This window comes from Bos indicus x Bos taurus, chromosome 8 (genome assembly GCF_003369695.1).
Source record: "Bos indicus x Bos taurus breed Angus x Brahman F1 hybrid chromosome 8, Bos_hybrid_MaternalHap_v2.0, whole genome shotgun sequence".
NCBI classification, from domain to species: domain Eukaryota; kingdom Metazoa; phylum Chordata; class Mammalia; order Artiodactyla; family Bovidae; genus Bos; species Bos indicus x Bos taurus.
This window is the reverse complement of record NC_040083.1, coordinates 41627863-41642297: the sequence shown is the minus strand read 5'-3', so window position 1 is coordinate 41642297 and position 14435 is coordinate 41627863. Positions and strand designations below refer to the sequence as shown.

The 14435-nt window shown below is 41.9% G+C and overlaps 1 protein-coding gene across 3 annotated transcripts in view; it reads left to right on the top strand.

Annotated features, from left to right (window-relative positions):
• The window catches only part of VLDLR (very low density lipoprotein receptor), a 35812-nt gene extending 26126 nt beyond the window's left edge, over window positions 1-9686 (top strand). Inside the window, exons 13-19 of one of the 3 annotated variants that reach the window (XM_027549376.1) lie at window positions 477-616; window positions 951-1092; window positions 1928-2074; window positions 2962-3045; window positions 3427-3507; window positions 4353-4522; window positions 5418-9686. In XM_027549376.1, the coding sequence (XP_027405177.1) occupies window positions 477-616; window positions 951-1092; window positions 1928-2074; window positions 2962-3045; window positions 3427-3507; window positions 4353-4522; window positions 5418-5453 (800 nt within the window). In that variant the 3' untranslated portion in view covers window positions 5454-9686. The remainder of the gene's footprint in view (window positions 1-476; window positions 617-950; window positions 1093-1927; window positions 2075-2961; window positions 3046-3426; window positions 3508-4352; window positions 4523-5417) is intronic. The other 2 variants (XM_027549375.1, XM_027549373.1) reach the window with 2 other exon arrangements.
• Window positions 9687-14435: the final 4749 nt, after the last annotated feature.

Below are 14435 nucleotides of genomic sequence, written 5' to 3'. Positions count from 1 at the left end.
TAAGATTCCTTCTTAAGCAAGGATTTGTGATGAGAAGAACCAAACAGTACAAGTGGAACGGTGGACTTAACAAATCACTTGCTCCATAATTACTAGCTTTTCTATCCATCCGGGGCTAATCTGTGACATGAATTAGGTGAACTCTCATCATAAACACTCCTGACCTAGGTGCCTTACATTGCCTGAATTTCAGGGCACTTCTGGCTCCTAAGGGGAGAACAACAAAATGCTGGCCTCTTTTAATACGTCTTTGATGTCACTAACACTTGAGTCAGTTACTTTGACAATCTCAGGTACCCCTTGAGTCCCCCCAGATGTATGTGGGTGCAGATTCTGCATGCTGCTGCACAAGATTTGGGGGACCCTGTTAAGAACCCCTGCTAGAGGAGGAACAGTGAAAGCAGAGTACTGAATTCCTTAGATATTTTAAATGGAAGCAGACCAGTTCTGACTTCTGACCATTCTTTTCCTACCAGACCTTATAAAGGGCCGCCTCTATTGGCTGGATTCCAAATTGCACATGTTATCCAGTGTGGACTTGAACGGCCAAGATCGCAGGATAGTCCTGAAGTCTCTGGAATTCCTAGCTCATCCCCTGGCACTCACAATATTTGAGGTAAGATGTGTGTCTCACATTTAAGCATATACCTCTGAGATACTGTAGCAGCTTGGAGAGAAAGAATAGGGGAAGGAGGGAAGGATGGAGGGGCATGACTTGAGAAACCTAAACCCAAACCTGGGCCATCACCTAAAACCTGGGCCAGTTGACACACTGATTCCTCATAGCATTTTAAGAACCTGAACTTGCTTCTCTTAGAGTTTTACATCTGACATCCCAACCCAGCCTTAAATAAATTTGATCCATTAAATTGGCAGTAAATAATAATGACCTTAGAGACTGACTCATGTTGATCCTACATGTACATACTAATTTGGGGGTTCTGTTTTAGGATCGTGTCTACTGGATAGATGGGGAAAATGAAGCAGTCTATGGTGCCAATAAATTCACTGGCTCGGAGCTGGCCACTCTAGTTAACAACCTTAATGATGCCCAGGACATCATTGTCTATCACGAACTTGTACAACCATCAGGTATCGTGGGGAAGCAGAGCCCCTCTGGCTACTTTCAGGGCAGCAGCCTGACACAGTGCCCTCTGGGTATCAGCAGCTCCCTAGCAACTCAGCTTGCTCCACGATGGAAATTTCCCCCCACTGGACCCTCCCTCCAACCCTTCAGACCTGGTGCTCAGTATAGTCTGACTTACAGGTCAAAGAGCTTCAGAACTTCAGCTTTTAGCTTCCCTCCCAACTGTCAGCCTCCTGACTTTTATATCAATCCCTTCCATCCCCCTTGGCATTCATTCCTTCTTGCTACAACTATTGCACTAAGCCTGCAAAGTAGCTTTTATGCCATCACCTTTCCCTCTCTCTCCACCATGACATGTCTTGTATGGAACTATATAGATGCTCAAACACATCTGGGCATGTGGTCTCCTGCTCAGAATACACGACTGGTTCTATCTAAATGAAACCTCTAAGCCTCCCTGTAGCTGGGTTCCTCCCATTCTGTGGGAGTGAGACAAAGCCAGAAGAGCATGCTTCTCTCCTTCCTCTGAGCCTTGGCTGTAAGCTTTGGACCGATAGTGAAGCCTCTGCTCACTCACCTCCTTTGCCCACCTCCTGCCTCCATACATCTGTGTACAGCATAACTCTTTTCCTACTTCCAAGAAGTTGTCTGGCTCTGTGTGTCCTTAGAGCATGCTGCCTGTACTCCTACTATTTATCCTTCATGAGTATTGGCTTAACTTTAGGGGTTGACAGAGCAATCCTTAGAGACAAGGACTCATGTCTTCAGCATCTAGAACCAAGCTTTATGTATAGCAGGCGCTGGAAGACCCATTTTGAAAAGACTTTTCTTTCTGAATAGGTAAAAACTGGTGTGAAGAAGATGTGGAGAATGGAGGATGTGAATACCTCTGCCTGCCAGCCCCACAGATTAATGACCACTCTCCAAAATACACCTGTTCCTGTCCCAATGGATACAATCTAGAGGACAATGGCCGAGAATGTCACAGTAAGGCTTTTTTCCTTTTCAACCATAAGCAGGACCTACAACAGGCAATAGGATAAAACACTAGCTATAAAAATTAGCCTGCATTTTAAGAATTCTGTTTTAACTCACTCTTAGAATAAATTAGAGAACGTATCTGCTACCAACTCTACCAAGAGTTCGTGTCATTCCTTGAGGACTGACTTCTAACTCACATAAGATGAGTTTATAGGTGACTATACTGATTTGTACCAATTAGTCCCATAACAGCACTGACCCAGCCAACTTGCAGATTCTTAAAGTCTTAACATTGTCTTTCAAAGAAAGGGTCTGAAATGAGGCTTAAAGAATGCCAGGGTTCCAGGAAAACTTCTCGCCCCAGTGGGTGACATTATCTTAAACTCATACTTAAATGAAACTTGCATCTTGGTCTCCTGTTCTTAGCTTTTGACTAAGTGGCAAATTAAAACTTACATGTTGTGAATTAGGATCTCATAACGTGAGGTTTTTATTAGCATGATACTGAGTCCCTGCAGGGACAAGTTCCGTTTACTGAGAAAGCAATTACAAAACAATTTGACAGTGAGACTAGTATGCCTGGTAATATGGTTTTGAGAGCATTTCTTGCAACTCCCAGGAGCCTGGGACTTTGCCTAGAGAGGTCTTTAAGTGTGGCTGTGTATCTTTTTGAATTGTCAAATTCCCAGTGCTTACAGTTCTGCCCAAAGACTTGTGTATCTGGGTTTTTCTGAGGTTTCCCTTAGTTTTGACACATCCACCATGCAGCTGGGTTCAGCAGTGGTTTGTCAACTTCCCCGTGTTAAAATAACCCACCGCATGGCTTGTCTGGACTAAAGAGCTAGCCACTCTGGAACCTTGGCATTAACCAGGTTCTTGGTTTTATAATTTAGGTACTGCAACTACTGTGAATTACAATGAGACAAAAGATACCAACACAGCAGAAATTTCTCCAACTAGTGGACTAGTTCTTGGAGGTATTGGGTTCAGTACTGCAAATGGTTAATCTCAACTAACAGCCACACTCTTTGTACCTGTCCCTTACATCATTAATGCAGCCTTTAACTCCTCGTTCTACCCCTAATTGGTAACCTGTATTTAAATTCCAAAGACTTAGAACCTGCAGCTCTTAGCCTGACCTGACTTAGTAAGACATCTGTGAGAGAGCTGTTCATGAAATGGCTATTATAACGTGAGACTCAGAAGTACTTCTAGACCAGTTGTTCTTGGTAAACAGTTGGAGTAGAGACTGAGCAGCAGTGGTGGATGCAAGAGGGCATGAGGCTCTCTACCAGGTGGGTGAATTTCTAAGTCTGAATTCAGATCCTTCTAAACTGATTCCCTTTATTCCCTTGTAGGGATCAATGTGACCACAGCAGTGTCGGAGGTCAGTGTTCCCCCTAAAGGGACTTCTGCTGCCTGGGCCATCCTTCCCCTCTGTAAGTACATTCCCCACACATCTGGATCCAAGGAACTTCATAGATACTGGATGGCTGTTTCTAGTTTGTCTAGAGATGCCCTTCCTGTAGCTCCTTGTACTGTCACAGCACTCCGGACACTGAATCACCCTTGGCCGCCCCCCAAGCTGGCATGCTCATTTAAGAGTCCATAACGTTCTCTACAGTGGTGTCCTTAGCATGGCAACTGGCAGGCACGAATGTTCAGTTGTTAAGTGCTCACTGCTTTCTACTTCAGAATTGTTTGTCTGGCTTTATCCCCTTTCATAATAAGTCCGTCCCAGTGAAGAGCACTTTTCTGTTCCCCTTCGAAATATGTATAATACTTCATACAGAGGAGATACATGAGTTCTTAAATGATTTGAGGAGTTATAGAAGGTACATTAAAAATAGTTAAGCCTTTTCAAGCCCAGGAAGAAGAACCTCTAACGCTATTCTAGGGCATGTGAAGTGTGAGGCACTGTGCTACAGTGGTCTCTTTATCCTAAATTATGGGATTCCAAGCTTAGCTAACTCACCAGGAGGACCATCTGAAGAACTCTCCAGAAGCTTCTGAAATTTGAACTTGATCAGCCTGGTGAGGAGCCAAGGACTCCACAACTGCCCAGACGGAGGTGTCTAGCTATGCATCAGTGTCTATAAAACAACACAACCTCTGGTCTGAACTTGTTTTAAGCTCCTACCCCATTTATATTCTAATTTCTAGTCATCCCAGCTTCTTAAAACATGAAGATTTTATTAGTTAACAATCATGGATTCTTGAGCATCCTCCTTTTTTGTATGTTTTGAGACTAGACCTTGATTAGTCACCTTCTAATTTTTTTCAGTGCTCTTAGCAATGGCAGCAGTAGGTGGCTACTTGATGTGGCGGAATTGGCAACATAAGAACATGAAAAGCATGAACTTTGACAATCCTGTGTACTTGAAGACCACTGAAGAGGACCTATCAATAGACATTGGTAGACACAGTGCTTCTGTTGGACACACGTACCCAGCAGTAAGTCAGCTCTGTGTCTTTATGTACATGACTTGCAGTGAGACCACGACACAAGCTACGATTTCCTGGACTGGAAACAGCCATTAGAACCATGGAGTCACCAAATATTGGGTTGGTCAAAAAGTTTATTTGGGTTTTTCATAAGCTATTATCAAAAAACTCAAACAAACTTTTTGGTCAAGCCGGTACTTCATCTACTCCCTGAAGATTAGACAGTCTAGCCTGTTAGAATTTAAGTCATTGACAACTGTCTGCCCTGAACAGAATGACAAGTCAACTTAAGGACATCATTGTACAATTTAAGATATTTTGGGTTATGGAAGCTACATGTAAATATTAACATGAACCAAAGATCTCCTTTTTGAACTTAAAGCAGGTGCCTATAGGGTGGGTGACTTAAAGTCAGTGTATTGAGCAAGGTTCATTTAGCCAAAACGACCAAATGCTTGAAAATCACCTATCCCACTTCATAGAGCTAGCCTTACTTTCAACACTGGAGTCAGTCACTTGATCTTCAGTTGAAACCAACATGGAGTGTTTAGCCTTCACTTTTGGAACAGTCTGAACAAAACAAGTGCAGAGCTCTGGTGAAGCAAGAGTGGTGGTCAGTTCATGGCACATGCGTGTCTTTTCACATTTTTATCCACAATCTAAGATCATTCAGGAGAATAGGCAGAATCAGTCACACTATTTTCTCTCTCTACCCAGTAAATATAGTTGAATTCAAGTTAAAATGCATTAGCGATGCAACTCAGTACAGTTTGGGGTCTGGCTTCCCTTCTGGGCACCTTTGGTCTCTGAATGAACAACTCAAAAACAAGGTTTGCTTTAGAAAATGAAGTTGCTACCAACAAAGGAATCACCAAACTCACTCCATGCTTTTTCTGTTCCACAGATATCAGTTGTAAGCACAGACGATGATCTAGCCTGACTTCTGAGACAAGTCGCGACCTTTGAGGTCTGAACCAGTGAAACCCCCACTTTGGAATGGTAACCAAGCCAGCAGCTGAAGCCTCTTTCTTCCTCCCATCTGGAAGAACATCAAGATATCTTTGCGTGGATCAAGCTTGTATACTTAATCATTTTTATATTACTTTTGTAAATATTCCCATCCACATTCTCCTTCAGTTTTGGATGTGGTTACCAAAAGTATCTGTAACCCTTGAATCTCTAAACAGTATTGCCACCTCTGGCCAAATATGCACTTTCCCTCGAAAGCCATATTCCAGCAACGAAACTTGTGCTATAGTGTATACCACATGTACATACATTGTATAGGCCATCTGTAAATATCCCAGAGAACAATCACTATTCTTAAGCACTTTGAAAATATTTCTATGTAAATTATTGTAAACTTTTTCAATGGTTGGGACAATGGCAATAGGATAAAACGGGTTACTAAGGTGAAATTGCCAAAAAAAAAAAAATTTGTAAACTAATTTTGTACGTATGAATGAAATCTTTGACCTCAATGGAGGTTTGCAAAGACTAAGTGTTCAAACTACTGTACATTTTTTTTCCAAGTGCTAAAAAAAAAAATTAAACCAAGCAGCTTAACCATGGTTTGTGCCTATTCCTCTAGGATGAATTTCTATAAACAGCCTGAGTAGTATCAGGTGTTCTAACTAAATATATGAGCTCTAGATCTTGATGTTGTATATTGAAGCCTATAATATGGCTTGTTTCTCTTACAACTAAGTACTAAAAGAATGAGGTACCCCTTAATACTTGCCTCCCCAAATACTTCTTGTTTGGTAAAAGAAGCTAGTTTAGCCGGTACCTAGAACCCTTTGAGGAAATTTCCTACTCCAATTAGTTTCCTGATCCAGTAACATATGGTAAAGATTTCTATCAATTTTTTCTGTACTTGTCTCAGATTTCCTAAAATTATGTGTCATTCAAAGAAAAGTGCCTTCCAGTGCATGGGTAAGAACTTTCTTCTTTTACACATCTACACCATCGGCCCTGAAGAACAGCTAGGGAGGTAACAGGCAGTGCCATTCTTGAACAGTCTAAAGCAGTGGTTCTCAGTGGGGTTAAGGTCAGCATCTGCATCATCTAGGAACTTGTTAAACACGCACATTCTTAGGCCCTACTCTGGACCTGCTCAATCAAAAGCTCTGAGAGCAAGGTCCAGGAATATGTGTTTTCAGAAGCCCTTCAGGTGATTCTGATGTAAACTAATATTTGAAAACCACTATTTTAAAGTGACTTCATGGAGAATCTATAAGGTGATCTCATCTGTCAGGCTTGCTGGCATAGAATGAATTCCTTCTATGGACGATTTTCAAAACGTTTAATATGAAGAGTAGAAAAGGACACTGGGTAGAAGAAAAAGTAGCAGACAACTTGTGTAAGATTTGCATCAGATGGGCCATTGCTTTCTCTTAAACCTCAGGAAGCCAACAAGCAAGGGAAGAAACAAAGCTTTAACCCTGGGAAGATGCTCCAAGTCCAAAGCAAGGCAACGGTCCACTGCAGAAGGAGCTGCAATCTTTGCAGATTGATCAGTGCAGTAGCCAAAGGATGAAGAGAAGATATTTTTGAATAGCTGAATGGATCAGTGGATGAGGCAGAGTCCATTTGCATATGGAATGTAAATAAGACAGTTGTCCTTTGGCTTGTGGCTTAGGTGAAGAGATCAATAATCCTAGATGAGAAGGTGCGTCTGTCATCTTGTTTAATAGATGCCCTCTTGTGAGTCCAGTCAAATGGATGAGAGTGAATTCTGGTGTGGACCTTTTTTGTGGGGGTATGGAGGTCAAGCATACAGAGGATAAGGATGAAGTTGTAAAGGTAGTAGTCTCTGCCTGCCACCTGTTGCTTCATCTGCAAATAGTCATGACACTAAACAGCATGTGCCCTGCTCCTGTGGGGTGTCTGGAGCGTCTGTTCTATAAGTAGATGAGCATTCATCTATGTAAACTCTAAAGGCCACTTGGTTGACTGGGACTTTGACCTTGTTCTTGTATAAAACCCATTGATAGGTTTATTCATTTAGAGCAAAACAGAATTCCTTCCTTGGAAGCTTAAAGACACCAGTGTTTCCCCCCATTACAAGGATTATACAGTATTAGTCCACTAGAAAGCCCAAAGCCATAGATTTTAAGAATAAACCCAAGCAGATCCTCCATCATCACCAGGATTCCAGTCCCTGGTAGGACTTCCAGGTTTTAGGTCCCAATTTCCAACCTTCAAACAGTCTATAGCATCTCATTCTTTCACCTTGGTCTCTACAGAAGTAACCAAGGACAGAAACTCTACCTTAAGAGGTACAAACTCACTTGAAGAAATGTGGTAACTAGATATTTCTATGGAAATTAGAACAGTTACATGGCTAATCAATTCAGCATGAAGTAATAGTTCATGGAAGACTAGAGCCTTGTGCATCGGGAGCCACACAAGAACTTTAAGACTCCAATGTAAAACCTATTGGCATGAGTTTGCTATGTCTCTAGAGTTTAATATGGGAAATGAGAATTAATTAAGAGGCAAAGTATGAAGCTTAGCAGACACTAAAGAAGGATGTTTGAAGTTAAATGAGCCTGTCATGCAAGTCACAGAAAGGAAACCCTCTAGAGACTTCAACTGCTACGAAGACCGATGATAAACAGATCTGTGGCCTCTGGTAAAGAAATTCAGTCAAGGTTTTGAGTCCAAATTTTTAAATGGCCTTTGCAAGCTATCTATTTGGTAAAAAATATTCCTAGTTGTTCAATCAGCTCTTAAAACATTCTTATAGCTATTTTAAAGCCTTGGTATCATTTCCAAGCCTCTGGTGTTCTATTCTTGATGAACACAAGGCAAAAACCTGGAGACTTCAACTTTGACACTTGCTTCTGTTTCTTATATCTTTGAAAATCTGATAACCCTCCTCAAAAAATGAGAAGACAGGCTTTAAATAGCAAAGATATAGGGCACTGGAAGAACTGACTCTTCAGTTAACACTTAGAAACAGAAGACCTCAATTGAAGACTACCTTTTAACTACCCTCAAGCCCAAGCAGAAGATTCTGAGGAGGGTATGCGCCTGTGTCATGCTGTCTAACTGGAGTAATTTCCTAGAATTCTTACCCTGGGAAGCAGTTTATTATTTTGAACCCAATAGAAGTTGGAATTCTTGGTTTTAATGGTGGGGAAGCTCTTAAAACACATCTACACTTTTGCTGTAACAACTTACATCCAAGAATGAGGAATACAACCTGTTAGTCTTTATCACTCATTTGGGGCCCTCAGCTTCAATGGACCTAAATTGTGGAAGTTCTGGAAAACATAAAAATTGATCTTCACAACAACCTGAATAGGTATGTATTATCTCCAATTTGTAGATACGAAAACTGAGGCGGCTAATAACGGGTGATTCCAAACCCTGTGTGCTTACTGGCACTCCTCTCAGACAAAGAGGCAGTGCTGTGTGAAGGTTAAGTTGAATGTCACATTGTGTGTTTGCTGAGTTTCCTTTACTAATGACCTTGGATGCTTCCGCAGTTTCTCAGACACCCATAGTAACTGGCTTCCAATATGGCAGCACCAGGAGGGTATAACAATAGCACCTCCATGTCAGGTTGGCACAGGATAAATGTTTGTTCGGTGCCAGGCCTACAAGATGCTAAAAGTTCCAGAATTATTTTCCTTGCCCATGGGAAGTAGAGTATATCACTGGATTATAAGGTGAAAGATAAAGAGTCCCCAAAGGAATATATAAACATGCAACATCATTCCTGTGTATGAAGACATTGGGGAAAACAAACTATAACACAACATATCTTAAATATTAAGGTTCTCATAAGGAGATACCTGCCCAAGAAGACAGAAAGAACTGTGACTTGAGTCTATGGATAGATGATGCAATACCTAACCCTGGGTCTCAGGTATTCTGGAATCTACCCATGAGACCTGGGCATTGCTCACATTTCACACAAGCACAGAGGGGAAAGAACTCTTCGAATGAAATGACTGGCTTTGACAAAACTCTCTTGTTTTTTAAAAATGTCACTTGATACCAAAATACGACTTAAGAGTATGTAAGGCCTCAGAAGTCCAGAGCGTACAACCAGTTATCATGCTCAGGATCTTCAGAATTCTAGAGGCACATGTTGGAACACATCCCATCCTGCTGACCTGTAGATAAATATTTCTTTTATTAATAAACTGTACATGTAACTTAAATAAAGTTTATTTTTGAGAGAATTGTTGTGTCATTGTTTCTTAGTCACAAAGTCATATCCAAGTCTTTGTGAACCCCTGGACTATAGCCCACCAGGCTCCTCTGTCCATGAGATTTCCCAGGCTGGAATACTGGATTGGGTTGCTATTTCCTTCTCCAAGGGATCATCCTGGGTCAGGGATGGAGCCCACGTCTCCTGCATTGGCAGGTGGATTCTTTCCCACTGAGCCACCAGGGAAGCCCAAATTGTTATGAGCCTTTCCTTTTTCTAAAGAACTTTTCCAAAAGTTTTTACCCAAATCTTTCTCCTTTCCTCAACTGAAGATGGCTCAGTCACCCCTTTCTGGGAACCAGATCTGGATACATCAAGTTGAAAGAATAAGAGATGCCCCATTTCTGCCATTTTTAGAGGTCAGTTTAGTGTCTCCCCACAGGCAGCCAATATTTCACCCTCTCAAACCCGCCTCTCCACCTCTCATGAGAGAAATGAAAATCAAAGCCACTATTACCAAGGAATGTTGGGCCAGAGCTTCATCCCTGAGGGTGACAGAGAACAGGCCCTGCAGGGAGGAAGCCCCAGGGTGACAGGACAAGGCAGGCCTTGACAAGCAAGAAAAATCATTTTGATACTTTCTGTTCATCAGCTCTTAAGAAGTCTGTATTGAAACTCATTTATGATAAGGCTAAGTTTTTTGTGAGCCTTAGAGATAGATAATCCATCTGAAACTTTCTAAGCAATGTCTCCTAAATGTTTGGGTGCTAAACCTTGAAACTGGCTCAGGGAGTAGTGAGAAGAAAATAAGGAAATTGAGGGAAAAAGAAACTATTAAAAAAAAAAAAAAGTCTCTAAGAGACTTCCCTGGTGCAGGGAATGTAATGCAGGAGCGTGATCTCTGGTTAGGGAACTAAGATCCCACATGCTGTAAGTGAAGTGAAGTTGTGCAGCCGTGTCTGACTCTCTATGACTCCATGGACTGTAGCCTACCAGGCTCCTCCATCCATGAAATTTTCTAGGCAAGAGTACTGGAGTGCGTTGCCATTTCCTTCTCCAGGGTATCTTCCCGACCCATGGATTGAACCAGGATCCTGCATTGCAGGCAAACGCTTTACCATCTGAGCCACCAGGGAAGCCCCACATGCTGTGCAGTACAGCCCCCCCCCCAAAAATCTTTAAAAGCTCAACAAAGAGTCCTTAATGAACTTAAGATTCACTTAATGAATGAAGTGTTGAGTGAATACCAGCTTTGCAGTGAGAGAAATGTAAATTTGGGTGTTTCCTACTCCACTAGACTAGCTACAGTCATGGGTAAGCTGCTTATCACCCAAACTTTTGTCCTTCTCTTAAAACCCTAACCTCTACTTGCATAGAGTCTTCCTAAGGCAAAAAGGCAATGTTTATAAAATGCTGTACTCAAATAACAGCTGCTATTTCCTTTCCAGTGCCAAAAAATTGTAATTTATTTCCCCCCAAAATATCATAATTCATTTTTTTAAAAAGTAAAGTTAACATTCTTCACTTGTGTCTGTTTGTAGATCTGATTTTGGTCTGCACTCATACTAATCCTATATGCAAGTGTTCCCTCTGAGGTCTCCCCTTGAAATTCTAGCCTTTGGAGATCTTTTTCATTCCAAGAAATCAAGATTAATGGTGCTGTACCTATGAGCTCTGCAGAAACCCTCATATGTGTGACCTTCTGCTGATTAAAGAGCCAAAATGACTAATTCAAGTTCACTGGTTATACACAGAAGTCTGTTTAACCAGTGGGGGAAGAAGATATTAAACTTTGCACCACTCCAGAAGGTGAGATTAGCTTGATCTTTGGATTTATCATGCTAAGCTAATGTGATGTGCCGGTAATCTGAGAAATGTGGAAGGACACTAAATTGCAGGTTTGAATACTTAATTAATGCTCTAGGCTCTTATTTAGAGGTATTTCTTGCCTTCTGGTTGATTGAGGGCAGAGTATGGTTTAAACCCATTGTCGTTTATGTTTTCTTAAATTCACCCATTTACAAGTGAAAGTTAGGCTGAGAATAATTCTTTAAAACTAAAAGCAAATTTGCCTTTTTACCTGACCCCAAACAATGAGTACTGTAATTTCCCAAAAAGGGCTTATAAATGCTGTAGGATGGTTTTAGATAATTAGATAAGAACAGACATTCCTTCACTGGCTTCAGGGAACCTACAGTGACAGTTTCGGAAAGGTTCTAGAGCTTTATAATTGGCATATCCTAAATTGATCATGAGAGATTGCAGCCACAAAAGTAAAAGACATTTGATCCTTGGAAGAAAAGCTATGACAAACCTAGACAGCATATAAAAAAGGAGAGCCATCATTTGGCCAACAAAGCTCTGTTTAGTCAAAGCTATTGTTTTTCCAGTAGTCATGTACGGATTGTGAGAGCTGGACCAGAGAGAAGGCTGAGCACCAAAGAACTGATACTTTCAAACTGTGGTGCTATAGAAGACTCTTGAGAGTTCCTTGGACACCAAGATCAAACCAGTCATTCTTAAAGAAAATCAACCCTGAATTTTCATTAGAAGGACTGATGCTGAAGCTTCCATACTTTGGCATCTAATGTGAACATCTGACTCACTGGAAAAGACCCTAACACTCAGAAAGACTGAAGGCAAAAAGAGAAGGGGGTGTCAGAGGATGAGATGGTTAGACACCATCACCAACTCATTGGACATGAATCTGAGCAAACTCCAGGAGATAGTGAAGGACAGGGAAGCCTGGCATGCTGCAGTTCATGGGTTCGCAAAGAGTTGGATGTGACTGAACAACAACAAATTGATCATCAGTTTGGGGGAAATACAAGTTCTTGAACTTTTAATGAAAATGAGGAAGGATGTATACGAATCAAAATTTTCAAGAGATACCTCTACATACACACACATACACATTTCATTTGTCCTTATTTCATTTATTTGTTCAATGCTACCTATGTGCCAAGCTTTGTTCTGGATTCTGGGGAACCAGTGGAGAACAAGACAAGCAAAAGCCCCATCGTTCATGGTGCATTCTAACTGGAAGCCAGGAATAGGACAGACATTAATAAGTCAGGTAGTGATAAGAACTCCAGAGAAAAACAAAACAGAGCAGGGGATTAGAGAATGAAAGAACGAGCTATTTTAGAGACAGCACTCAAAGAAGCCCTCCAAGAAGGTGACTTGGGCAGAGAACCTGGTGGAGGCAAGGGAGTAGTCCACTGAGGACACTGCAGAAGTCCTGAGGCAGGAGCCTTCTTGTTTCATCTGTGAACAAGCAAGATGGCCATGGAGGTAGAGGTGACCAAGACAGAAAGGGAGGGGAGAAGGGAGCAGCAGAAGCCAAGTGATATAGACTTCAAAGGCTGTGGTAGAGATTTGGGATTTCAAGTGATGGGACAACTTGAGAGTGTTTGGGGCTAGTGGAGGTACATCCCATTTTAAAAGGATCATTCTGGCTGCTTTGTTGAGAATAGGCGGCAGGGAGGCAGGGGTGGAAGCAGGGAGATAAGTTAGGAGACTATGGCAGTAGACAGGTAGATGGCCATGGCTTGGGCAAGTCTGGTGGGGATGGAAGAAAGCTCTAGTCCACATGCAGCTGGTCAAGGCAGGGTGGGGGCACAGGGTATGTGCACAAGCCACCTCCCTGGAGGGGAGAATGTGTTATAATATTTGGTCCCCACATTCAGGAAAAGCTCACTGGTTGCTATCTCAACTGTATTCTCTTGCCTGCTGGGTATCAGCCTGGCTGCACCCTGACTGGGCAGGGATGACAGGCATGACCACAGCATCAGTGGAAACACTCAACGAGGCTGCATGGAAGCTAAGGAGAATGCCGTGCTTCTCCTCCCTGACAAGTGAGAAGAACAGAAGAGCCTGGAGCATAAATTCCAGTCTGCACAAATACACGTGATTCACCCATTCAAAGGGAGTCCTCCTATCTGCTAGGGTCCTTTTCTGTACAGAGTTCTGTGCTGGCTCTTGAGCAACTTTCTGTACAGATATGTTTTCTATAGTCACACAATTTTTTAATGTAATGGGCGTAGATAGGATCCAGCATTTTCCATCTATCCAACCACCATGTATGCTCCCTGTTCCCCATCTGGTCTCTAAAGGCATTGAATTATGGAACTACTTCCCCCAGGAAATTTCAGGATCCTGGTATTTGTCAGTTGAGAGGGATCCCAGTGTCATTGAGTTGGATACCTGCCTGATACAACTGGTAACAAGTCCCCATAGGGGAAAAGTGTGTGTGTGTCTCAGTCACATCGGACTCTTTGCGACCCCACAGACTGCAGCCCTCCAGGCTCCTTTCTGACTGGGATTCTCCGGGCAAAAATAATGGAGTGGGTTGCCATTTCCTCCTCAAGGGGATCGTTCCCATCCAGGGACTGATCCAGGGACTGAACCCATGTCTCAAATGTCTGCCTATATTTACCCAGCAAGGAGAACGCATTCTTCAATGTCCTATGTAAGTCACCCACAGAGCCACAGTTACTCACCTAATAAGCCTAGAAATTCAACAAGAGTTTGGGTTTTAATATTAAAAAAAAAAAAAAAGAGGAAGAAGGATATTCTGTTTTGGAAGACAAGAGCCCCCTAAGACCCCAAATCTGAGAAAAAGTATATATATATATATATATATATATATATATATATTTTTTTTTTTTTTTTTTAAATAGTGTAAGATCTTTCCTTTGTCAGAGGAAAATATTTTTTCAAGTAAGGTGAGTCTCTGAAGGGCACCCACGCATG